General features: G+C 39.6%; 5 protein-coding genes across 9 annotated transcripts; 3 read left to right on the top strand and 2 right to left on the bottom strand.

Moving 5' to 3' along the window:
• Window positions 1-995: 995 nt before the first annotated feature.
• On the bottom strand, window positions 996-3,245 carry LOC137721374 (uncharacterized). 2 transcript variants are annotated; one of them, XM_068460468.1, is made up of 6 exons: window positions 3,057-3,245; window positions 2,892-2,945; window positions 2,286-2,377; window positions 2,028-2,145; window positions 1,530-1,588; window positions 996-1,273 (listed from the first exon to the last, which is right to left on the bottom strand). In XM_068460468.1, exons 1-6 carry the CDS (start codon window positions 3,159-3,161, stop codon window positions 1,195-1,197), a joined length of 507 nt encoding a protein of 168 aa, XP_068316569.1. In that variant the 5' UTR covers window positions 3,162-3,245; the 3' UTR covers window positions 996-1,194. The 2 variants fall into 2 exon arrangements, with proteins under 2 accessions (XP_068316569.1, XP_068316570.1); XM_068460469.1 differs by having other exon boundaries at window positions 2,304-2,377; window positions 3,057-3,242.
• A 735-nt stretch (window positions 3,246-3,980) lies between these two features.
• LOC137720295 (splicing factor SF3a60 homolog) lies at window positions 3,981-8,628 on the top strand. The gene is made up of 12 exons (XM_068459345.1): window positions 3,981-4,298; window positions 4,472-4,585; window positions 4,875-4,979; window positions 5,349-5,491; window positions 5,577-5,673; window positions 6,157-6,321; window positions 6,807-6,878; window positions 7,231-7,389; window positions 7,522-7,599; window positions 7,723-7,851; window positions 8,015-8,161; window positions 8,230-8,628. The coding sequence occupies exons 1-12, from the start codon at window positions 4,125-4,127 to the stop codon at window positions 8,374-8,376; spliced, it is 1,530 nt and encodes a 509-aa protein (XP_068315446.1). The 5' UTR covers window positions 3,981-4,124; the 3' UTR covers window positions 8,377-8,628.
• Window positions 8,629-8,720: 92 nt separating this feature from the next.
• LOC137720294 (probable plastid-lipid-associated protein 14, chloroplastic) lies at window positions 8,721-12,838 on the bottom strand. Its single transcript, XM_068459344.1, has 14 exons — window positions 12,643-12,838; window positions 11,757-12,058; window positions 11,616-11,659; window positions 11,462-11,540; window positions 11,252-11,368; window positions 10,925-11,107; window positions 10,748-10,834; window positions 10,520-10,623; window positions 10,334-10,421; window positions 10,166-10,246; window positions 9,999-10,075; window positions 9,758-9,893; window positions 9,559-9,621; window positions 8,721-9,439 (listed from the first exon to the last, which is right to left on the bottom strand). The coding sequence occupies exons 2-14, from the start codon at window positions 12,048-12,050 to the stop codon at window positions 8,786-8,788; spliced, it is 2,007 nt and encodes a 668-aa protein (XP_068315445.1). The 5' UTR covers window positions 12,051-12,058; window positions 12,643-12,838; the 3' UTR covers window positions 8,721-8,785.
• Window positions 12,839-14,528: 1,690 nt separating this feature from the next.
• LOC137720242 (uncharacterized) lies at window positions 14,529-21,526 on the top strand. 4 transcript variants are annotated; one of them, XM_068459281.1, is made up of 6 exons: window positions 14,529-14,892; window positions 15,167-15,814; window positions 18,015-18,933; window positions 19,080-20,454; window positions 20,541-20,621; window positions 20,714-21,526. In XM_068459281.1, exons 2-6 carry the CDS (start codon window positions 15,169-15,171, stop codon window positions 21,404-21,406), a joined length of 3,714 nt encoding a protein of 1,237 aa, XP_068315382.1. In that variant the 5' UTR covers window positions 14,529-14,892; window positions 15,167-15,168; the 3' UTR covers window positions 21,407-21,526. The 4 variants fall into 4 exon arrangements, with proteins under 4 accessions (XP_068315382.1, XP_068315381.1, XP_068315384.1 ...); XM_068459280.1 differs by having other exon boundaries at window positions 14,529-15,814; XM_068459283.1 differs by lacking the exon at window positions 14,529-14,892 and having other exon boundaries at window positions 15,714-15,819.
• A 1,938-nt stretch (window positions 21,527-23,464) lies between these two features.
• Window positions 23,465-24,382, top strand: LOC137721054 (B3 domain-containing protein At1g05920-like). Its single transcript, XM_068460176.1, has one exon. It carries the CDS (start codon window positions 23,465-23,467, stop codon window positions 24,380-24,382), a length of 918 nt encoding a protein of 305 aa, XP_068316277.1.
• Window positions 24,383-25,853: the final 1,471 nt, after the last annotated feature.

The following is a 25,853-nucleotide window of genomic DNA, read 5'->3' as shown; positions in this document are numbered from 1 at the left end:
TTATATTTTTAGTTTGAGCAATTTTCTGTTGCAAAATGAGTTGAGTGATGGTAGCTGTCCCTAGTGGGTGTATGTTGCCTCTATCCATGGGCCCAGGAGTCCGTTACATCATGGTTTGATGGCTCGGCCCTACAAAAATACCGCCAAACTAAAAGCAAGTTGGTTGAGATGGTCTGTATCTGATGCCACGATGGAATGTATTTTGAACCGTTGTCCGAAAACAAAAATGAACATCACATTAATACAGGTAGATGAAGATGATGATACTCATGAACACTTCATCAATTGGGCAAGTAAGTTTTGGTAGCTTAAATCACATTTTGGTATGTGGTAGGCAGCTGTTTCTAAGGGGGGGTCGATTTGTTTTTCACGTGCTTTTTCTGGTGCTCAGTTCCCATCTGTCACCATACGAAATTTTTTTAATTGTGATCGGAATGCAAGTGGTACACCATGTGTTTTAATAGGAATGGTGAAAATTTTTATTTTTTAAGTTATTAACTTTTTAGCACACATATCCCGCTATTTATTTAATGACACATGATGTATTACCTCGTGTACCGATCACAATGAAAAATCTCTCGTCAGCATACAGGCATTTTCAGGCCTCAATGATTTGGTTAAAGGAGAGGCGGCGCAGAAGAACTTGTACATTTCCAGAAGGCATTCATTGGGCCCCATAGGTTGCCGACAGTTTTGCATTGAGAAAACCAGAGCGCATTATTGGCCCAACATTTTTTTCTGTTGCCTGAGATGGGCTATTATATGGGCCTTTTTGGGCCAAATTATTAAATGTGGATCCAAATTTCTGGAGTTAGGATATACCTACATCCTCGGGATGCTACAGTGGCATTATGAACTAATAACAAGATGTCATGTGTTTTAAGTTACTCACATGACATCACGTTATTGGTTTGAAACACTGTCACCTTCCCATCCCAGTTTCATGTAAGTCCTTCATTTTGTATGCCAAAGATAGGGTTAAAGGAACATCAACAAGAAAAGAAGTTGAGATTGGAATATGAAGCAAAAGAATATACAATTTAGTTGTTCCCGGATGGGCCATAAACACAACGAAAGCAGTCAACCAGCTCACAAACGGCTCACAAAAAAACTGAACCAACAATGTTAAAAGAGATCAAACCGGATCACAAAATTCTCAAGAGTCTAACCCCGAACTGTTTTGAATTGCATGATCTAAAGCTCGGTGTCACATAAACGAATCATCAGTCCCGAAACCATTCTTCGAGCAAAAGGAATGTAGCTCAGGCTGTACCTGAAACAGTTCAGCCGTATATAAGTTGTCTGGATGAACCATTAGTATCCGTATTATGTTTATAAACTAAGATGTTACAAGGTAGACAAGCCGGAAGTTTTCTTCCAGACGGGTGACATGGCACAAAGTGCAAATAATATTCGGCTACTTTGACATTGAACTCGGAAAAAGCTCAGGGTGCATACCCTTTTGCATTTTTTCACTTAAGTGGAAAATAAAATATAGTAAAATAGGCGAACGTGAAAGGGGAACATACCAAATAAGGGCGCAAATCTCACATATGATTGCAATTATTGTTAAAATCTTGCTACGGATCTGCAAGATGACAAGGGAAATGTCAAGATTTGAATTCAGTCCAATAGATCAATGTATTCGGAAAGATCCAATAATCATGTACTGTGATGATAAATTGACATGAGTAGTGGGCACGAGCCAGTAAGCGGGAGGCTGTGAAGACAAGAAGTTGAAAGAAAGGAAAGTTAACCTACATAACCACCTTGCTATCATTACTCAGAAACACAATATTTTAGTTTATACATATTGAAGGTGGGATTGTTGGACAATTGCGGCCAATAGGGATGAAAAAGTGTCGAATCAGGAAACGTGTGGGCTCACTTATATACAGTACAGAAGTTAGAACCATCTCCCCTTAATTACCACGACTTACTGAGAATCAGACCCCAAAAAATTTCTAAAGTTGTAGCTTTCACTCAAATTTCTCCATAATATCATAGGATAAAGATTTCATACTAACCAAGAGAGCGCAAATGAGTGCTAGAACAACACATCCAAGGTAAATAGCTGTTGCAAACACTCGAACAGTATCAAACATCATCCTCATTTGTCGTGCAGGGCCAAAGAGGAAAGCTGTACTGCCAAACAGGAATACAGGTTAGCATCTGAACGACTGTGATGAATTTTAGTCAAACTCAGTCGGAGACATGTGCACAAGAAAAAAAAGGTAATTTAAACAAGCCGGAGGAATAACAGTAGAACTAATGCCATCACAAACCGATTCATGTTGACCCACCTTCCAACTGCCAACAAATTGCCAAAGGTGAACAAAACGGCAAATTTGATGGGTTTGGCAAAGACAATCATCGACTGCCAAAGAAGCAAAAGTTGTAAGGAAATGAAGTAACAAAACATCGTAAGCAAAAGTTACTTTTCTCATAATTAAGTTGCAACTCCCCATACTTGGTTGCATTATTCTCCCAGTATTACAAAATGGAGATGGAAAGTTCCTCTCATGCATAACTAATCATACAAGAAACTGGCTTAGCTGAACAAGAAGCAGAAACGAGTTCAAAATCGCACGATTCCTGCCCATGAGTAGAACTTTCTTTCCTTATCAAGAACATTCATGTCGAAAAAGAATTTAAATTCCAATATAGTGAGTGTACATACACAATTACATATTAACTCCACCCTGAAACTCCAACAATTTCACCAAAACACGATGAATCATATGTTGAAAAAATCAATTCTTTTCCAATTTCTCTCCCATTATATATAATTCAGTACACCAACAATACACATTCAAAACAAAATTCAGCAAAATAATAAGAATAAAAGTTAAACTACATTAAATATATAGAGGGGTGAAGAATTCACATACCAGGAACATACAAAGCATCCCAGCCAAAAAACAAGCTGCAAACGCGTACATTCTCTGATCAATTCAAAAACCCACATACCCAAAAGCAACGTCAAGCTAAAAACAAAGAAATATAGCAAAAATCACACTAAAAATTGAAACTTTATTTGCTATATAAATTGGAACCTGAGTAGCAGAGAGATTAAACAAGCCCTCAGATTCTTCATCCAGTAAGCTCTCTCCTCCCTCTTCATTGTCTCCGAGGATAGATTGGTTCAGCTTCCCCCACATTTTCCCACAAATTAGCCGATCTCCCTTTTCTCTCTCTCTCTCTCTCTCCCTCTCTCTCTCTCTCTCCCTCCCCTTCTCACTCTGCAAGTTTCAACGGCTTCGAGGAGCTTTACAGCCTGCAGCAGAAAATAAAGAGAAAATTCGGGGTTTTATTAAAAAAACAAAAAGAAATTAAAAGGGAAATTGCTCAAAGGACAGCTTGATTTTTCACTTTGTGCATTTACCACCAGAAGAAAAATTAAGGTCTCAAAATTACACTTTCGCCTAATTTTTATTCACAATTTTGCTAAATATGATTACACGACTTGCATCTGAGCTCAAGGTCACTCTTTCTCTCATGCATTCCTAAGTGCAGTGACGTTTTTGTTAAAAAAAAATTATCCTATTCTCGGACATAAAATATTACATACAAACTTATTCCCTGCACAAAATACAATGTTTTCTCATCATTTTCTATACAAAAATTCTAAAACAAATAAACGTATGATATACAATTGATAAGTTTAATGGTTGTGTTGCATTTTCTATAAACTCCCTAACAAGAATGAACTTATAAAACGCAGGTCATAGGCTTGTGAATCGATGAAAATTGCCCCTCAAAAAGTGCCCTCATACAAGTCACGCTCCTGTATTTGACGAAATAGTAGATGATAAATGTCTGGGTGGTTAATTATAAAACTTTTCAGTTTGAAGGGTAAATTCACAAGAGTGAAAAAGTTCAGTACCATTTTCGCAAATTTCTCAAGAAAATATTCCTCTTTTTAACGGCCAGGTGGCAGGAGTAGTGTTACTTCTGCAACCGCCTTACTGTAAAACGGCCTCCCTCAAACGACGAAACGCTGTCGTTTGCGTATCACCGGTTCCTTCTCACTCTAAAAATTTGGAGATTTTGCTTCGTCCCCAGAGAGAGAGAGAGAGAGAGAGAGAGGCCTAAAGCCCTAGCTCCTCCGTTTGACAGAGAAGATGTCGTCGACGCTGCTAGAGCAGACACGTGCAGCTCACGAGGAGGTGGAGCGGCTGGAGCGGCTGATAGTGAAGGACTTCATGAACGAGCCGCCGTCCAGCAAGGACCGCTTGTACCAGGGCCACCGCGTCCGCCAGCTGATCGACACCATCACCTCCACCACCGAAAAACTTGTACGTATTGCTCCCTTCCATTTCTTCACTTCCTACACACTCTGTGCGATTGCGACTTTACGGAATGTGTGTGGATTCTTTGGAATTTAGGTTTTTTAATTGCGGAAACTCTAGGGCTAGGGTTTTTGATTTTGACTGCGAATTGGGGGGTTTCTGTGTGTGTTTGGTTTCAGATTGAGATCTATGAAGATAAAGATAATGCGAGGAAGGACGAGATTGCGGCTCTCGGAGGCCAGACTGCCACTGGCACCAACGTTTTCAGCGCATTTTATGATAGATTGAAAGAGGTATTTCTTTCTGTTGGTTTTGTTTGTCGATTTTGTTGTATGAAGAAGTTATAGTTTTAGTAATGGTGTTTACTACTTTGGGGATTTTTGAAGTGGGAGCTTTAATCGTTTGTCCAAATTTGTGTTTTTGCGTGTAAGAGTGTGTGTGTTGCGTACTGATTTTCCAAAATTTAGTTTGGGGAACCAAAAAATGAGAAGTCGGAGTACTTGGTAGTTTAACGATGAGTCTATCAATTAGGTGTGAGTTGGAGTTTAAGTTTTTTTGGTGTAATGTTTGCCATATGTGCAGATTCGTGAGTATCACCGAAAGCATCCAGTTGCTCGGGTTGTTGATGCTAATGAGGAAGAAGAAGCACTGCTTAAGGAGGAGCCTCAAATCGAGTTCAGTGGAGAGGTCACTATCTCTTTCTCACACTCTCTCTTTCCCTATCTCTGTGTTTATGTCTCTGTATCTATCTGTGTGTGTATGCATGCCTGTGCAAACTATTCTTGAAGTTACAAAGACGAGTGAACTTAGATTGATTCAGTTATTTTGCTTCCACACAAGATGTGGAAATATCGATCCGTAAAATGCTACTTCTTTGTTGTTTGTTTGTTCCTGTTGGACAGTAACTATGTAGTTAGGCAAATAATACAGAAATGGGTATATCTGGTTATCATCTTTGTTTATTCAGGTTGTTTCGTTTGTCTTTTGATAAACACTACTTAGTTGTTACATTTATACTTCCTATCCTTTCATTAATTTGTTTAGTTCTGTTTTTAGGAAGCTTTTGGACGATACCTTGACTTGCATGAACTATACAACCAGTATATTAATTCCAAATTTGGAGAACCTATTGAGTACTCTGCTTACCTCGATACTATTTCACAACCACAAAAGATTCCTCGCAAACTGAAGTCGTCAAGGTGAAGTGTTATATTATTTTCTTCCGCTGTTGCTTTTAATTCATGTACATGAAATTTGGGAATGATTTTGTTTTTTTTTTTTCAGGCAGTACAGGGAATATATGGAAAATCTACTCGCATATCTGATATATTTTTTCCAGAGGACAGAACCTTTGCAAGATCTTGACAGGATATTTTTGAAGGTTCATATCAATACTATCTTCTTTACTTGTATTAGTGTGATGCAACAGCATCAATTTTTAGTCTTGTTTTCATAGGAAAGTGAATCAGAAATATGTATTTATCATTCTTAATAGTTTCCAGTTATGAATTTTCTAAGGTTTGAATGTAATAATTCACTAGTACTCTAGTAAATTTGCACGAAATAATGATAAACGTTGCAGTTGAGCATACCTTTGTTATATTTTAATGATTTGAAGGCTTGAATCACAATTGACCGTAGTAGTAATTCATGTTATTCATGGGCCTTAACAATCTCTTTGTGTGTATGTACGTTTGTGTACATTTATGTATGTATGAAATCAATTTATCATTGTGAACTTAATGTTTTCTGTTGAATGGGCTATGCAAAAACATTTAGGCATGATTCGATATAATTCCACGGTATCTCTGAATTTGGACTGTGGTTGGATTTGGAATATTGAACTATGGTATTTTTTTGGCAGGTTGAAACTGAATTTGAAGAGCAATGGGTAGATGGTAAGGTTAAAGGATGGGAAAATGAGAAGCAAGAAAATGGGCATGTTCAAGATCAACTTACTATGATCGATCTTGATTATTATAGCACAGTGGAAGAACTTATGGAAGTGGGTCCTGAAAAGCTAAAGGAGGTAAGGGTGACGTTTATGATGTAAAAAGAAAAGTTATTGGCAAAAAATTAGACCTTAAATGCACACAGCTTGAGGTAAAACGTTACTAAATAATGATTATTAAAATCTCAAAATTAACTTGTTAATGAATAGAAATGTTTTAGTATTAGTGAGAAATAGAGAAGAAGGGAATGGGAAAAGTGGAGAGGAAATTAACTAGTTAGGGAATAGGGGTTGCCTGCTGTCTTCATTTTAGAAATTCAAAATCAATAGTTACCAGAATTACTTGCACAGTCTTTCATATGTATTTGAAAATTCTTATAATCAATGATGTTGTTAGATGTGTCTGGAATTAAAGAACTAGAACGAATTTAATGTCACCCAAAAAAATATAATCCAAGTTCAATTCTATGTTTAAAACACATCTTAAGCAGTCTCTATATATTTCTTTCTCACAAAATAAAAAAGAAATTTTCCTTATATTCTCTCTTTAAAATATCTTCCAGGCACTAGCATCATTAGGACTGAAGACGGGTGGTACTGTTCAGCAGCGTGCAGAGAGGCTTTTCCTTACAAAGGTGGTGGTTCTGTAACTTTTTCACCGATAAAGTGGCCTATTTGATATGTGCTTGTACATAATCTGTTCTGTAGTTTCTTAATCAGTATTCTAGGCAGTATGTCAAAATACTTGAAATGTCCTAAAATTGGTTTCTTGTTGTGATGGGGATCAATAAGACTATTAACTTGGCCACAAATCAGGGCGCCCTAGCTTACCCAAATCATTGCAGTGCATGCTGCTATGTTAATGATGTATTATTCACAAATTTGAATCCTAATGGAAACCTGTCTGATCATGTGACTTCCTTTTCACCGTTTCTGATTTAATTTCCGTTCCACGTATTACTAAATCTCTTTGTTTATGTTACACAGGACACACCTCTGGAGAAGTTGGACAAGAAACATTTTGCCAAAGGTTCGCGTGGTGCTGAACAAAATGGGGCTGCTGCAGCTCCACAACAAGTTGACAATTTAAAAGAAATTGCTTTATTGGAGGCTAAAACGAAAAAATTATGCGACTTACTGAGTGAGGTTGGCATATGTTAACTAATTTTCTAGTCTCACATGTTTGGGTCTGTAGTTTGTTTTTAATGGCCTACTTCCATTGCTTTTGAGTTTGAATATCATTGCACATTTACAAAAATAATCGGTGGAACTGTGCAGGCTATTGAAAGAACAAGAGACAACATCATGAAGAAACAGGCTTTGACGTATGAAGAAATTGAAGCAGAGCGTGAAGAGGTAAGAAATCACCCCCTAAAGAAATATGCTGACATCAATGAAATCATATAGTTAGTTTTCTTTGTTGATCACATTTGTGGTGATATTGTAACAAATGCTTTGATTGGGTTTGATTCCTCACAGGAGGAGACGCAGGCCGATACTGAAAGTGACGATGATGAACAACAGATTTACAATCCACTGAAATTGCCAATGGGTTGGGATGGGAAGCCCATTCCGTACTGGCTGTATAAGCTTCATGGTCTTGGTCAGGTAAGCCAATTTTATTTTGCAGAATGATTTAGTTCTTCATATGTTCTTGTTTCCCGCTTGGATGTGAACCATGTTTTACTGCCAAGGTGCCTGGGGACTATTTTACGTGTGAGATTTGCGGAATTAAAGGTCAGGTGATTGCAACTCTATCCATGCATTTCAGGAATTCAAGTGTGAGATTTGCGGGAATTACAGTTACTGGGGACGTAGAGCTTTCGAGAGACATTTTAAGGAATGGCGCCATCAACATGGTATGCGTTGCCTTGGCATACCGAACACCAAGAACTTCAATGAGATCACATCAATTGAGGTATATTCTTTTCCGAATAATTCGCTAGCTTAGTATTTTGCAGAAGTCTAAACCATTTAACCATGCAGGAAGCTAAAGAACTCTGGAAGAGGATACAAGCACGACAAGGGGTGAACAAGTGGCGCCCGGATCTTGAAGAAGAGTACGAAGACAGAGAGGGTAACATATACAATAAGAAGACATACACCGATCTGCAGCGACAGGGACTGATTTAAAGAATGCAGCTGTTTGGTGTTATATCATTCTTTGCTTGATATTATGTAATGATGCTGAGTGGAGTTGTGCCAACCTAGCCATAGTCTCTGGGTTGCGACGCGGTTGAGAGCGGGCCGGTGAGATTGTAGGATTTTTGTAGCGAAAAGTATAAGATCTTGATGTTACGTAGCATTTGAACACATCAACCATTCTACTGCCTCTTGAATCTGTTGTGCATGTTCTATCTTTATGGAGTTGCTTCGCGTTTTTTTCGCTCTCTTATTATCGGGATGTTTTAGTTGCATGAGCGTGCTTGTGTTCGCGTTAAATGTTGATGGAAAACATAAGAGGACTAGATGTGGTTTCTCTGAATTGCTATCACTAACAAAGAGACAACTCCTTGATAATTACACTCGGAACAATTGTTATTTAACAACTTTCATCGAAACCAGACCGTGTAAATAAGAGTGCAGAACCATTTACCCCACGAAGGACGAGCAGTCTGGAGTCGACGTATGTTCCACACACGAGCTTCGACAAATCAAACATTTCAGGCGGGACTTGTGTCCGAATTTCTTGAACAACATTTCCTGCACTATTGAGATTTTTACTCAATGGATCACCGAGATTCAGTGTTACTCCATCGACGCCGCTTGAAACGAGTTTGGCCACGGGCAGGCTTGATGGGGACTCCTTAAATGGGAGTGCTTTCCTCCACTTTCCACCTGATAATTTCTGAGCAAAGGCGTCGCGAGCATTAGATGGGCTGAAAGAGAGTTGTCCCGTGTTCTTTTCTTCTTCCTTGAGATATAACCGTCTCCCGGCCATTAATCTAAATAAAGAGTTTACTTGCAGTTTCCCCTCTACACCAATCTTGTCATGGGGCCAGTTCTCGCCGGTCATGACTGTGAAGCCAATGTCAGAGATAAACGACAGGTTGGTGTTCAACTTCGATACTCTTGATACGGTTAGGTGTACATGGCCAATGAGGACTTGTTCAGGAGGTTGCCGAAAGGTTAAACCAATGTGCCTTCCAGTACAGTACAACAGACGCCACTTTCCTGGCAGCAATTCCAGCCAATTCTGCATGTCCAAAATATAGAAGAAAAAGAATAGAGCGAGGATAAATAGAGGCGAGAGTATGGAATGTCATCAAGCAATAGCCAAGCAAGAGACACATGAAAGAACACATAGTTCACTACCTTTGGCCTTGAATGAGGATTTAGCATCTCCATTAACTCGATGAAGTGAGATAGCCTGCTACGCTGAAACATAAAATTACACAGTCAGTAAATTTCACAAGCACCAAGTTTCTGCATTCACAAATTATGACGACAAGTCAGTAAGACTCAGTGACTCATACGAAAAAAGTTCATACATGATGGAAAAGAAACCATATACCTGAGGCTGGCCGTAAATGTATTCTTCTGAGATTCGCATTGCAGTTGAGCCAAGTCCCCATCTGATGATATCGATGGATGGGACTACCCGCCACCGAGGTCCGCATAGAAATGGGTGTGTAAGAGAATCTAAGCAACTGTGAAGGATTTGAAAAGGATTATTGTATTTGGAGTTAGTTCTCTCCATAAGAACACTTCACTTGAAGAGTAGATCCCTGCTTCACATATGAACCGTTGCATACCTTACTCTTTTAGAAGGTTTTGTTGCTAGCAACAAGGATAAAAGGTTCCACCCTGCACCCCAATTCCTATCGAGTATCTGCAAGTAAGATAATAAACAAAAACGCTTCACCAAAATGGGAAGGGGTCTTGAATTCACAGTAAGTTGCACTGATGGCACAGTACTTACTTGCAGTCCAGCGTTTCCAGATGAGGAATTTCTATGGAGTATTTGCAATAAAAATTCACGCAAGCATGAAGGGTCATTTCCCTGAATTTGCACAATTGATAAAAATAGGCATTAGAATAAACAAATCCATCAACCAAAGACCAAAGTTAGGAAAATTTTGCATTTCACCTTTGTGAGAAATGATTTGAACTTTGTAAATATAACAGGATCCATAAGTTCCTGCATCACCATTTTTGCCATCATGAATCCAAGACATCTGCGCAACACGTATGGAACAAAATAAGTATTCAGATCCTGCGGAGAAATCAACGCGAAACTTTTTACAAATATCTCTTTGTCATCTCCAAACTGTACCTCATGTCAAATGCAATCATCATTTGTCGCCTATCCAAGTTATTATCCATAGTTCCATCCGGACGATCCTCATAAAAGTCAGCAGCACTACCTAATATTCCTACCTGATAGGAGAGAAATTCATTACACATAAAAAAGATTCATAAATAGGAGGTAACTGTTCTTATCAGATTCCATATCATAGTTCACGTCACTCATGTCAGTATCTATAAAAAATCTGGAGCTCACTTTAATGTGTCTATCCACTGGACTTATGTGCACATTCTCCAGCCTCAATTCCGTGTGGGCAAGTCCATGGCTGTGCAAGTAGTTCACCTGAGTTGAAATAAGCATTTGAAATACCACAATCCATCATTTTCTTGACCGAAAATACTAGGCATTCATTACTAAAGAAATCATACATACTCCAATTAAGAGATCTCTCATCAATATTCTAGTCATTCGTAGTTGCCGAGAAACTGCAGATCCTCCAACTGTGTCATCTCCCACTTTTCTAACAGATTCCTTGTCCAATGCAAGAGTAGCCTCCAAGGTTGGGAGCCAATCCGATTGTTGTAGCCAATGTCTTAAAGAAAAACTACCATGATACTGCAACAAAAAAAAATATTAATCAGTTCTCTCTGTGTTAGTAGGTCAGATGATCAAATGATTCAGAGAAGAAAGTTTTCAGGTATACTTTGTTCAACCCACATGCTATCTAAGTAGAATTCATGATACAACAAAGGGACCTACCCCATGGACCAGAGTGAATGAGGAACGACCACTACTTGTAGCTGAAGAGATGTAACCATGCACTTGCATTGAATAAGAATGGTACATGAGTCTACGATGAGCTAACTTCTTTAACACCTGATGACATCAATGATTCAATAGTAAAGAATTAGAATCGAATAAGATGAAACCTTACATAACAAAGTATAACAATTTAACAAGTCCACAGACCTCTATTGCTCGTCTACCCCTACGCTGAGCTCGAACACTAGTAAGACGTCGAAGTACAACTTGTGTATTATACAAAGGGCTGCAATTTCATAATACGAGTCATCAAGATTGATCTTGCAGAAAAATGTCATTATCAAACCAAAAGTAAACTTACCTATCAGTATCCTTTACTATAGCTTCAAAAACCACTTCGCCTGCCTACAGAAAAAAAAGCTCGGATCATTTAGACAACAACGAAATCAACGGATCACAGGTATAACATTAGCACATGCATAAAAGTACAACAGCTTCATACCCGACCACCAAGGCCAACACTAACAAGGTCAAGAATCTTGAAATCGGAGATCTTGAACCTTATGACATGCCCTGATTCTTCTTCCACAGGAACAGACAAGTCACTTGGAGCATTCTCCTCCATTTTCAGTGATGAACAACGGACTCCCAAACACAGTCTTCTCTTCCAATCCGATGTCTTTCCAATGGTCCGCATAAGGCTCGGTCTGATCAGTCTTGTCGACAAGTTTCCACCAACACAAACTACTTCAAAACTTTCAAAACTTGGACTCAAGCCAACCCCACATAGCGCCATTGATCGAGCTTAAAACGCCACGTAACAAAAAAGAAGATGATATCAGTTTCTGAAACTTCTCAATTAAGAAGCATGTTGGAACACAACCTTTAATCAATAAACTTCTATGATCAAGCACTTCATACCGTTCCGGTTTAATCAATTAGTTCCATAATCCAACTCAATTAGGTCCGAATTATTCATTTCCAGCATTACTTTTCTTTCCCGTTCAATTTTCTCACCAGCCAAACAAAACAAGTTCCAACACAATTCTTCCTCAATCAATCATAAAAACTGAAGAATTAGAAAGAAAACAAATCGAAAAGCACATAGCTTTCACATTTTTCAATTCCAGCTCCCCAAAAGAAACAACAAAAAAGAAATGCAATTTTCGAAAACTAATTCAGCTCCAATTAAACTAAACAGTCTTTTTTTTGTTGATTAAGTCTGAAATCTTGGCAGTTATTGTGAATTACGTTAAAGTCCGGAAAACTATTGAATCGAAACCAAAATTTCCAACAATTCGATGCATTTTCTCGGCAACCAAACACTCAAAAGCTACAAAATTTAAGAGGGAAATTCATAAAAAGGAGCAGAATTTCGCAGCACTTACCGGAAAAATATTGAAAAAGGAGGACACGGCTAGTTACTGAGGAATGAAACTGAAAGGGAGAGGAAGGGAGTGTATGTATATATGTATGTATAGGTGTACGTATAGATTGCGAGCTTGAGGAGGTAAGCGGTGCGCACGTGGTGGAGGAGAGTTGCGTGTGCGAGAGACTGGGCGAAGCGTTTCGCCATGGGTTTGTCGCACGTCTGCGTCCCGCCCCTCCAAATATCTTGTGGCTTTCTTCTTTCTTTGATCGGGGCCGTTCGTTAATGAGTGCCAATCATGAAACGACGGTTCTGATTTGGTTGAATTTAATCGGCGTTGGAATCTAAGTTTAAGCAGATGAGGACAACCTCGATGTTAGTTTTTTGTTCTGTTAGTGAAGTTATAATATGATTAATTTTTAAAGGTAGCAAGACCTAAAGTAATACAAATTATACCAGAAAGGTTCGACCTCCGTTTGATTACGACGTTTGAAATTTCTCAAAACGGTCAATATTTCCATGAAAGTATCGAAAAAATGGAAGAAAAATATGAGGAGATAGAGTCTAAACTTAACAAGATTTTGGAGAAACTCTTAAATTTCTGTCAAAATCTTATATTTTCGAGTTTAGGCATATCAGTTGAATATTGACCAACTGCCGTATGTTCGCACGATAGAAGGGTAATCCTTTATGTTATGAGTCAATATTGTAGGCTTTTTTATTTTCTTTACTAGGTCCATTTTCTCTAAGCACAAGTACTATTAAAGCCTTCCTCAGGGGTAGTACTACCAGTAAAAACTCTCGATAATAAAACGTAAGAAAGTTTTACGTTTGATGGAATCCCGTCCTTACTTTTAGAGATAAAAAAACGATTATCTTGCAGTGCTTTCTAGTAAACTCTGAAAGTACTTTACTTTTGTAAGGATGTTTTCACAAATTTACATATTGATATTGCCAACACTACCGATATTTTAAATATTGGTGAATGTGAGGCAGATTTGAACTCGGCCAGTGAATGAGTGTGTCCAACTAAAATTTGTCACACTTGGGTTTGGCATGCTGAGTTTGCTGGTTGATTTAAAAAGGGATGGGGTTTAGGGCTTTCCATCTTGGGCTTTTATAGGCAGACCCACACCCTGGCCCAGCCCAGCTGTGCACAAAAAATGTTCAAAACTCAAATGCCAACTTCAAGTTTCGAACTTGGGACTTGAGAAGGCAGCTGTAAATATTTTTTTTTTAATTTCACCACTTTTTTTTTCTTTTCTTTTAAAAATTATGGCCTTCTTTGTTGCTGGTATGTCAAGCATTTTAGGACACAACTTATTTGACAGACATTCACAGTCACACGCATTAATATTTATTTAAAATTTATATCTTAATGAGCATCTTGTATTTCATAAAAATTAGTGGCAATATAATCCTTAGCAAGCATGGATGATAAACAAATTTCTTTTTCAAAAATTTTAAATCGATTTTAGAGGCTAAATTTTTATTACTTTTGTCTATATGGGTTTTTTTTTTTTTGGGTAATACTTTAATTTCAATGAACTATTTATCGAGTCACCTGTTAAGAATTTGTTAACGAGTTGAGTCGTTATTAAGTCAAGCGTTAAAAACCTGACAAGATATCGTTTGTATTAGGCATGATAATTTTTTGAACGACCCGTTAACTCAATGCGAAATGACGTTATCTAATCACCTATTAATAATCCGTTAAAATAACAAATTTAACACGACACGATTTATTAAAATAACAAGTAAAATACAAAAACAACACAAACACGACCCATATACAGGCCTACCGATGAGTTATTTACAACTTGGAAGGAAAAAGACCCCATCAAAAAGAAAAAACTCAAAAGGAAAAGATAAGTATTATTTTATTTTATTTTACTTTTTTCAGGTAAGGAAACTATGGAATCAGAGGAATCCCGATCGGAATCGAAATAAACGGAAAATGGGAAGGGCAATCGCGTCAGATAAAAAACACAAAAACTGTCCACCAAGTCGTCTCTGAGTCTCATTTACTCTCTCCAAATCCGATAAACCAACAAGAAACAGAAGCCTCGCCTCTCTCTCTCTCTCTCTCTCTCTCCTCTCTCTCTCTCTCTTCATCTTTTTAATATCACGTGTTTTTCCACATTTATCCCCAGCCGACGCCCACTCCCTCTCTGTCTCAGCCGTAATTTTCACCATTTTCGATCCCAATCTCATACCTTCTATACACCGGCGATCCGCCCTCTCCGCCGCCGCCCGCTCTTTCCTTCCGGTTAGGTTTTTTTATTTTATTTTCTGGGCTTGGTTTAACCCTTTAAGAATTAGGGTTTCCAAATTTGCACATTGGATTGGAGCACTCGGTTTCGTTACAATTAGGGTGTCAATCTCCAATCTGAACACTGGATCTATCTCGGCGATTGAATCTGGGATATCCGCTATTCGGTTTGGGATTTCAATTTTTCGTTAGGGTTTTTTGAAATTTTGAATTTTGTTGAGATTTTGATACTATTTGAGGATTCAAAATTAGGGTTTTGAGTGCTTCGCAGTGATGACGAGGAGTTCAAGGCACAAATCAAGCAAGCATAGCTCGAGGGATACCAGGGAGTATTCGGATTCGGAGAAAGATTCGAGCTTAAAGGATCGAAGGGGCAAGGAAGAGAGTGGTGTAGTTAGGGTTTCAAAGGATTCAAGTTCGAGTGAGAAGCGGAAGCTTGATTTAAAGGATGGGAAGGACTCGGGTGGCGGCTCCGGGAATGGGGACTATTCGGTGGATTTAGTATCGACTAAGCGGCGCAAGGAGAGGCTTGATGATGGAGGGAGTGATAGGTGGAATGGAGGCGATGATGATCACCGAAGAAGCAGTGAGGGGTCGAAGAAGTCGTTGAAGGCATCAGGGGAGTCCAAGAGTAAGAAAAGAGATGAGAGTGTGGAATTGTATGCAGAGGGTGGCGAAGTGAAGAAGAATTCTAGTAGTAGTGGAAAGGGTGAAGGGAGGCATAGGGATAAGGATAAGGAGTCAATTCGAAAGGAGGGCAAGGAAGGTGGTGGAGCAGAGAGGGAGAAGGAAAGGGACAGGGAAAAGGAGAGGGACAGGGAGAGAGAAAGGGAAAAGAAAGGTAAAGATGGGAGAACCGAGCGATTGGTCAGTAGCGACGAACAACGTGTCACTGCAAAGCAAGTCAATGAAAAAACTGGTAAGGTAACTGATTGGGTTGTTTGTTATTTTGTAGTTTATACGTCTATATGGATTCTTTTCCAGCAGTGTGTTACTTACTATGACTAGTTTACTGTATAGTCATATGCTTACAGTTTTACTCACCCTCCCCCACTTTTCCGGTCAAGAGAATGTTGATAATTTCAAAGATCGTAAGCACTTAGTTTACTTCATTGTAGTTTACTGTGATTTAGTGTGATGAATTACAATATAGTACACCATTATGGTGTAACTGATCCATCTTTGTTTGATTGTAGTACTATATTTCTGAGTAACTGTCATATCATACAATACAGATTGCTGACTCTGATAGGGAATCCCTTTTCAGAAAAGCAAACCAAATTGGAAACAGCTTATGAAGAATTTGTTAGAGGCATATCTAGTCGCTTAGAATTAAAATTCTCTTTCTATCCATCTATGTAGTGATTTCCGCGTGTCATTGTAATGTGATTCTTTTCATCGTTTACCTTGATAGAATATTTATACGCTTTTCACAAATAAATTTTGGTGGAAATTGAACTCTGATGGGGGTTAGAGATTTAGATAAGAGGAATAAATTTTTTGGAGCATGCCGTATTTGATCGGCAAGATTTTTTAGCACAATTTGAAGGGAAACTATATTTGAGTTCATTGAAGTCAGATTCATGACTTTTGAAAGGGGATCCATCTTGGTAAAATTTGGATTTTGTTATATTACATAACGTAGGTGGGAGTGGTACTAAATGAAAGTTTTTACATAGATCTTAATGCTTCATTTTGCAGTTGGTGGATAGATCTTACTCTGTTGAATAGATATATAGATTGAACTCGATATACAGATTGAACTGGAGTGATGATGTAAAAGGGGTTGCTATTATGGCTTTTTGTAACATCTCATATCTATTGGATGCTGCAGTCTGCCTTAATCGTGGGACCTACTGCTGTCTTTGTATATTAGTAATTATGTTCCTTGTCATTATTAGTTTTGTAGTCACTTAAAGACGTTGGGCTCACTATGTTAATTTTTCCTTTACCATTATGCTCCATTTGACTTTCTATTCCCAAATTTACGCTGGATGCAACATCTGGGGAAATGATCCATGTGACTGCTTGAGGTTTAGTGGGATTGCCTGACCTTATAGTTGCCATATTCTCATTGGTCTACTTGACATGGCCGTTTCACCTCTAGATTTTGCAGGGGTGATCCTATCAAGTCTGTGCAGTTAACCTCTCTTCTATCACCTTCTGAATTTTTTTTAACGCCCATATGTGAATCGAGGGGGGATCGAAACGTACTCTTGAGAAGTTTGGAGGTGTAGCTGTTTTCTTTAATTTTCCCTAATTCTGGAGTGATTATGATTTTCATCTTTATGACACTTTGGTTGCTTGTTGATTATCTTATCGGTTGTTTGCCCTTGGGGAAGATGTGGATGTTTTGAGCCAGGTTTGCATTTCTCATATTTATAGGTTTTATGAGTTGTCATTGTATTACTTGTGTAGTTGAATATTGTCTTTCCCATGTCAGTCATTAAAATCTCTTAATCATGTTTATTGATTCAGTTTCTTAATTGCTCTTTTCCACATCTTTTGTTATTTTAATTGTTTTTTCTTAAAATGTTTATTAGCGCAAGGGCTTATCCTGTTGGCTGTTTTAATAATTGTTATAATCATTAACTGATTTTCATTTTAGTTAACATTCAGTATTTGTTTGGAATGGAACTAGATGTATGAAGGCACCAATTATGTGTGTCAATTGCTGGATTAATTGCTAAGATATGAATTATTTCTGTTAATGAAGAGGCAAAGAGATCAGATCATTAACTGATTTTCATTTTTTTTTTCCTGCATGATTCTTCAGTAAGACACAGTAAAGGCCATTGGAATATATATTTTGCTTCATGCAAAATATAATTAATGTGTTGGACCAATAAAAATTTGTATGTGTCGTTTACCCTATGCCAAATGACGTATGTTGTTTTGAGGTATGTAAAAAATATTTAGTGGTACGTAACATGTGTGACCAAAAGCTAAAAAGGCTACCAAATGACTTATCTGGCTTCAACATAATCTTTAGGGGGCATGTAGTATTAATGAGTTGACAATATTCTATAGTATGTAGATGACTTTGCTAAAACTAAACTTTATGTTCGCAGTTTTATTTTGGAGTGCAATTCTATGTCTTATTTCATGTGGTTTTGCAGATTTTAATGCATGGGATGAATTGGAAAGTCCTAACTCAGAGAACCAGATTGAGAGACGAATGAGGAAAAGGAGAGATGATTTTGGTGATGGGGATAAGCATCAAGATGATGTGGAAGACATCAATGACGGGCTATTATCTTATAGGGATGATTCTGGCAGGGATAGCAGGCATAAAGATGAGAAGCGGAAGGATGAGAGATACAGAGAAAAACATCGGGAAGATGTGGATAAGGACAATAAACACCGAGATGACAAGCAAAGAGATGAGCACCCTCCAAAAGATTATGCTAGCAGCAAGTCTGATGAGAAGCATTTAAGGGATGAAAAGGATTTGATAGAAATCCAACAGAAGAGATCCAAGATTCAAGATGGTGAACGCAAAGTAGATCATGATCGCGATCGCGATCGCAATAGGGACCGTGACTCATATCATGTCCGTGATCGCGATCGCGACCGCTACCATGATCGTGAACGCGAACATGGGTGGGATCATGGTCGTGACCGTGATTATGATCGTGATTGGGATTGGGACCGTGAGCGGGAGCGGGAGCGAGATGGGGACCGCGAGCGAGACCGCAATCATGACCGTGATAGAGATGGTGATCGAGATCGCGATAGGGATTATGACCGGGACTATGACGGGTCACATATTGATGATCGCAGCACGAGATACAAAGATAGTAGCAGGGGAAAGAAAAGATCTCCGGATGATCGTGATGATGGTTGTGATAAATCCAGAGGCATGAAGGCTCGGTACTCTGACTTGGAAAAAAAGTCATCCAGTGGTGATAGAGTTGAGTCAGATGCTAACAAGGGAAGATCTCAGTCGCGGCAAGCTTATGTAGACACTAAATTGAGTGTCAATAAACGCAGGACTTCCCTCGTTTCTAATTCACATGGTGGCATAGATGAGTACAGGTACCCCTCTCTCTCTCTCTCTCTAGTTCTGTGTGCAATAGTTTCATGGTTGGAAAGGAAATACTGTGATTGTGTTTAACCCTTTCATTTTTTGATGCATTTTTGTATTGTATGCTAATATGTCATCATTTTTTTCCTGGTCCAAGGTATCTAAATTCAGAAGATTTGAAATATAGGGATTCTGGAGTAGAGCATAGGTCCAAAGCAATGCCTCCCAAAGATGGTTCTGGTCCCACTGGAGTTTCAGAAAGAGGTTCCAAGTACAGATCCATGGAGAAACCCAATAAAATGGATGATGGCCATTTAGGCGAGCTGTCAAATGACAAGTCTTCCGGTTCCAAGGCTTCACCCCTGCCCTTGATGGAAAGGTCTCCTTCATCATCAAGTATTGACCGCAGTTACGTGAACAGAACTGGTGTCAGACGGAGTCTTGACATTGAAGAAACAGGTCGAAGAAGCAGCGCTTCCGTGGACAACAGAGATTTCTCTAATACTGAGGATAGACTGGGTCGGGACCTACTGTCAGAGAAGCCTTTGGCAGATGAGTCATCCCCACCTGATTCGTCAACTAATAATAGAAGTAATCAGAGTAATTTATCTTCTTTGTATCCCCCTCACCCCAATTTTAGGGTCGGAGTTGACAGCCCTTTTATTGGTTCAATGGAAGAAGAAGGTAGAGGTAACTCCAATGCACGTTACAGGAGGGGTAGTGATCCCAATTTGGTTCGAGGGCATGGTAATGCATGGAGGGGTGTCCCAAGCTGGAATTCACCAGTTCCAAATGGCTTCATGCATTTCCAACATGGGGCACCTCACGGTGGTTTTCAAGGGATGCTACCACAGTTTCCAGCTCCACCAATTTTTGGTGTTAGACCTTCAATGGATATTAACCACTCTGGGATGCCTTATCATATGCCTGACGCTGAGAGATTTTCCAATCACTTGCGGCCACTTGGGTGGCAGAATATGATGGATGGTTCAGGTCCTTCTCACTTGCATCTATGGGATGGGAGTAATGGTGCCTTTAGGGATGAGACTCACATGTATGGGGGTGCCGAATGGGATCAAAGCAGGCATCCAATGAATGCTCGCGGATGGGAATCTGGTGGTGAGACATGGAAAGTACATAACAATGATGTGAAAAGGGACTTGCCTTCCCCACCACAGAAAGATGATTATCTTGTGCAGGCTGCCATGGATGATGCTGTGGCTGGGAAGACAGGTCAGATGTCTCTCCATGAGGATAACCTGGATCTTGGAGTTTCTAAAACCGTTGAAAGAAGGTCCACTGTGACCTCTCCTTTAAAGGAGCCTATGCCTAAAAGTAGTCACGAGAAGTCACCTGGCCGCTCTAAATTTCAGAGTGATGATGTCCTCTCATTAAGTCATTATTATCTTTCCAAGCTTGACATTTCATCAGAACTTGCTCATCCCGAGGTGTATAGCCAGTGTATGAGCATACTGGATGGTGAACGAAGTGCAACTGTTGATGAAGATGCTACTACACATACAATTTTGGAGGTGCAGATTCTTTCCAAAACTTAGTTTAGAGCGTTTTGATTTTAGAACCTAGTCTTACTAATTGCATCTTCCTCCTAATGTCACAGGGTGTAAGAGCAGGATTGAAATCGTCCAGAACCTTATTAAGTTCCTCACTTTTTCCTCCTTTGAAAGATTTTGTCTTTCAGGTATACTTGAATTTATTGCTTACATAATTGCAGGTACAAATCTTTATGTATTTGCATCCTAGTTGACTGACATTTTATTTTCTGACTTGCAGAAAGCGATGAATCTTTACAAGAAGCAGAGGATGGAAACTATAGGATTGCCAATTATTGCTGGAGGAGCATTGGATATTATTTTAGCATCTGATCCGGAGAATATGGAATCAAAAGACCGTTGTGGTGTGGAGAAAGTAGAGGGAGTAGTCCTGACTTCTGATGCAGAAATGGAAGGTGCTCCTGTCTTGACTTCTGATGTAGGAATGGCAGATGCTCCTCTTGGCACTGCATTGGGTGATGGTGCTGAGAACCTGGAGGTACCAGTTTCATCTCCGGATCACGAGGTGCAGAACGACACATGCGACCCTTCTCCTATTTTGGAAATGGCAGCTGGAGATAATGGTGGAAGCAAAGCAGGAGATCCCCAAACAATTCCAAATGCGGTTGAAATAGAATCCTCGGAGCAGGTGAAATTGGATGTTGGCGATGCAAATGGTCTCTCATCACCTGGTATCGAGTCTCTTGCTACCACCACTTTACCTGCAGCTGCTAACGACAATGTGATTAGCAAGACTAGAGATGATAATCCAATTGATCAGGCTTCTACCGAAGGCGCGGCTGATGCAGTAACTGGTCCTTTAATAATACCCGAGGGTTCCCAAAAGGCTTGTGGGGCTTTGATGCCGGGGTCTAATGAGTCTGATTCGGTAATTTTAAGTCGGATACATCATTCTCCTGAAAGTACACATTGAACAGTTTCTTCTCTATCCATGTTTTTCTTCGGTTCCTTTTATTGCATTTCAGTTAATCATGCTCATCTTATTTTCTGTGGCTGCTCATTTCAGCAAGGAAATAAAATCAAAATTTCGGTTTTCGGCTCCTTGAGCTTTGCCCGTAGTCTTGTTTTCTTCCAGCCCTTGACCTTGTTGCGTTTCGTTTTACCGTTCATTGTCTTGCATTGTCGCCATTTTCTTCGACGTCGATAATTTGTTGCTTGAATTTCTTGCATGGTGTGTTTTCTGCTTCTACCTGGCTTTTGTACACTCCACACACACACACACGTGCAGTAACTTTTCGAGTTTGTGTTTCTTAGGACGTTGTGTAAAATTCGTTAAATGTCTTTAGATGTACAAATGAACATGATTTGGAGTGTGTTACAAGGAACATGACCAATTCGCCATCTGGAGATAGAAAATTAACCAAAAAAGCCAACTGCCAATCCAGTCAGTAACGGTAAAATATAACATCCGGCAAACATATAGAGTTCTGATGTAGTCATCTGCTCCGCCTTCGTTTTCATCCTTGTCGAGAGCCCCAGCTTCATCGGGCATGGACTTGAGGATCACATAAGCTTTGTCGTCCTGATAATCGCGAAGCCTGACAAGAACGATATCATCTGCTGCAATCCAAACCTTCTTGTGCATCGTACTGCGGATGTGACAAAGTCGCTTCTTCCCAGCAATGCGCATGGCTTCACACCGGCCATTACCAAACATTCGGAGCACTTGGGCATACTCCTGTCCATCTTTCTTAAAGAAAAGCTCACCTTTTCGTCACCAGCCTCGTTCTTGCCTCTCTTCCTGTTCTTTCCTCTCTTACCCTTGTTCCTCGGCATGATTACTAGCTCTGTTTCTCTGCTTTGCGAAGGGGCGAAACTTGCAGGTGGATATTCGATGGAGGAGCACAATACAAGCAATAACGAGCAATAAATCCTAATAAACTTAAAGCGAAAACTAAAGCAAACCCTAAACGTATACAACAACAACAATATAGTCTTTTCCCACTAAGTGGGATCGTCCATATGAATCCTAGAACGTCATTGCACTTGTGTCATGTCTTTCGTTAGATCCAAGTACTCTTAAGTCTTTTTTTAGAGTCACTTCCTGGGTCTTCCTGGGTCTTCCTCTACCCCTTGGGCTTTGAACCTCTGTTCCGTGATCGCATCTTCTAACCAAAGTGTCAATAGGCCTTCGTTTCACACGTCCAAACCATCGTAACCGATTTTCTCTCATCTTTTCCTTAATTTCTGCTACTCCTAGTTTACCTTGGATATCCTCATTCCTAATCTTATCCTTTCTTGTGTGCCCACACATTCAACGAAGCATTTTCATCCCCGCTACACCCATTTTGTGTACGTGTTGATGCTTCACCGCCCAACATTCTGTGCCATAAAGCACTGCTAGACTTATTGCCGTCCTATAAATTTTTCCCTTGAGCTTCAGTGGCATACGATGGTCACACAACATGCCGGATGCACACTTCCACTTGAGCCTCCGTTTGCACTGAACTTGTACTCCATATACTCTATCTTTAACCGACTTAGGCAAAGACTTCTGCATTTACTCCTTCCTGAGTTTCGTCTATCAACACCATATCATTTGTGACAAGCATACACCAAAGAATATCATCTTGAATATGTCCGGTTAACGTATACGAGCAATAAATCCTAATAAACTTGAGGGGCAAGCAATCCTAATCCTTGACCAACAAGAAAACAAATATCAATAATAACAACGAACACCCACAAAGTTTCTCTTCTTTTGGGGTAAAAAAAAGCAATATAGTTTTGGGTCATCCTTGTTAACATCGGTAAATCGAAGCTTCATACTTTCCTCTTCTTTTGGCCAAGCAGTTTGTTTCCTGCATAGAAATAAAATAGTTGTCTTGGAAATGCTAAGCTTGTGCAATTTGGGACACAGACGAATATAAGTACCCCATAAGTATGTTACAAATACAATACTGCATTGCATTCTTCTCCAATCTCCCAAGGGGAAGAGCACAAACAAGAAGACAACGAAGACGTTGTTGAGATGGAGTTCACTGAAGAAGACTTTGATGCCTCACAGAACAGGATGATTGCCTTGCTTGAGGTCGCTAGGCTCGCTACCGAGGACCTGGTACAGGAGGAGCTTATGAAGCAAAAGAGGAAGATCAAGAAGCCTATGCTGATAGATTGGGCGGCCAAGAAAAACAGGTCGTCGAATATTTCTTTCAAAAGAAACTGGGAGATGGTAGATGATCCTGGTGATGTTGATTGCACGCCAGTGGAACTCAAGATGCAGAAGATGTCGTTGAAGAACAATACCAAGAAAGGCGCGGACACGATGAATATCGCTTTGAAGAAGAAAGAAACGATTAGTCCTTCTGCGCCTCTTGGGTATCATAACTTGCCTGAAGAATTCAAGAGAGAAATTGAGAGGTTGGGCGGGACTAAAGTGGAGTTGGTGATAGAGAAACAATTCACCAAGACTGATCTAAGTTCGGGAAATAGGATGTCAATGCCTCTAAACCAAATCGTTTCAATTAGTTTTTTGGAAGACGAAGATATGGAGATGCTTGAGAACGGCGAGACAATGACGGTTCGGTTGATAGACCCTGGTCTTGTACAAGGAGATATCAACTTGCGGCGGTTGGAAATGGGAAAAAACCTGATATATGCTTTGAGGACTCAATGGGGGGATGTTGCTCGGAAAAACAAACTCAAAGCAGCCGATCTCGTTCAAGTTTGGTCGTTTCGGGTTAATCGAGCGCTTCACTTAGCCCTAGTTTTGGCTAAGAGCAGCAGTGTTGAAGGGGATCATCAGGAGAGTGATGGTGGTGGTGATAGCGAGTGTCAGAGTAGTATTGTTGATGGTGGGAGTAGTAACAGTGGCGGTAGCGAAGCGGAGCAGAGATCATGGAAGAATGGAACAGGTGGTGACAACTACGGGATAATTAAAGGCTTTTAGTTATACTTTTTTCAAACTTTTGGATTAGGATTTTAAGTTTGACTTCCTGGATCAAAACATGTTTGTAATCATTCAGTTTCCATTCAAGAAGCATCTTAATTTTTTATGAATAAATGATTTTGTTTGGATCCAAAATTACACAATCGGTCCGAATGATCGAGGCTATTGAGTGAATGAAGTTCTAAGCCATTAGGTGTCTGAGTCAGGATAATTTTAGTTATTGTTAAGGAATAATGTTGTGATTTTTATCATAATAATTATCTCTTAATAATATATTGAATTATCTAGAGCATAGTTGGGTGATAAAGTCATGGTGATCTGATATGATGCCGTGTGAATTAATACTAGTGCAATCTCGTGGATAGATGGCTTGATTATCATGAATGAAGTTAGGAGTATGGCAGATTATCTTCCATGCATTTATACAAATACAATGGAGATAAAGATGAGATCGTATTATCATTGGAATTTGATCAAAGTTAGGTGGCTTAGATAAAGATGATCTGATAACCATTGTTGATTGGTCAACAAGGTGGAGGAAATTGGGTTACTCATCCAGCAGGGGGTAACTTGCCTAGATAATTAGCCAATAAAGGTGCTGTTTATTTTATGAACCCATGCATGTGGAAATATGGGATAAAAGATGGCATATGCCATTTTATCCCGTTGTGATTTCACCTGATGGCGCGGTAATTGAGATTGGGATAAAAGATGGTTGTGATTTAATCAAAGATGGTTGGATGTTCACGGCTTGGATTCTACAACACGTCTAAGAGTTTAAGTTGCAATTGAATTCTACAAATACCATCAGGTTGTGAGCAGAGACTTCACTATAAATACAAGAGGTTGTGCAACATGGAAAGGACCTCCAATTCAACACACAACTGCCCAGCGCAATACCTCTCAAACATCTTGAGATTTTTTTTATTTTCTTTCTTTTGCCGACACATCTTCAGTTTGGATAAACAGCACTGTGAAGGCAACCGGCGAACATCTTCAGTTTGGATAAACAGCACTGTTGCCGTAGAATCAGCCGTTCCTGAAGCACCTTCAGTTTGAATAAACAGCACTGCGTCGAGACCGACTGGTTATCTATCCAAGTCTCGGTCGACAAGGATTTTCAAATCCTTATTGGCAGATGTCATCTTATTAGCCTTCTCGGCGAAGTGAGGTGTTACCAGGTTACTACATTCGGCACCCGGAGAGCCGAATTTGATAGTGAACTTCGCAGAATTAGTAGCCTTGTCTTCAGGCTTTAGAACCCAGAGACCGAGAGCATTCCTTCCTCGGTCGCAGTCGCAAGATAAAGAAGTCAACAACGTGCTCAACGCGACATCAACGAATTGTACTCCTCGGCCGACGAGTTGGCACTCCCCGCATTCAACCGAAGGACGTAGTTAGCTTATTAGTTACTCGGCATGCGCGCCACGTAAGCTTTGTAATTTTTAGGATCAACAGATTTATCGTTATT

The sequence above is a fragment of the Pyrus communis genome, chromosome 16 (genome assembly GCF_963583255.1).
Source record: "Pyrus communis chromosome 16, drPyrComm1.1, whole genome shotgun sequence".
NCBI lineage: Eukaryota > Viridiplantae > Streptophyta > Magnoliopsida > Rosales > Rosaceae > Pyrus > Pyrus communis.
Note: the sequence above shows the minus strand (reverse complement) of the source record. Positions and strands in the feature narration are given on the sequence as shown.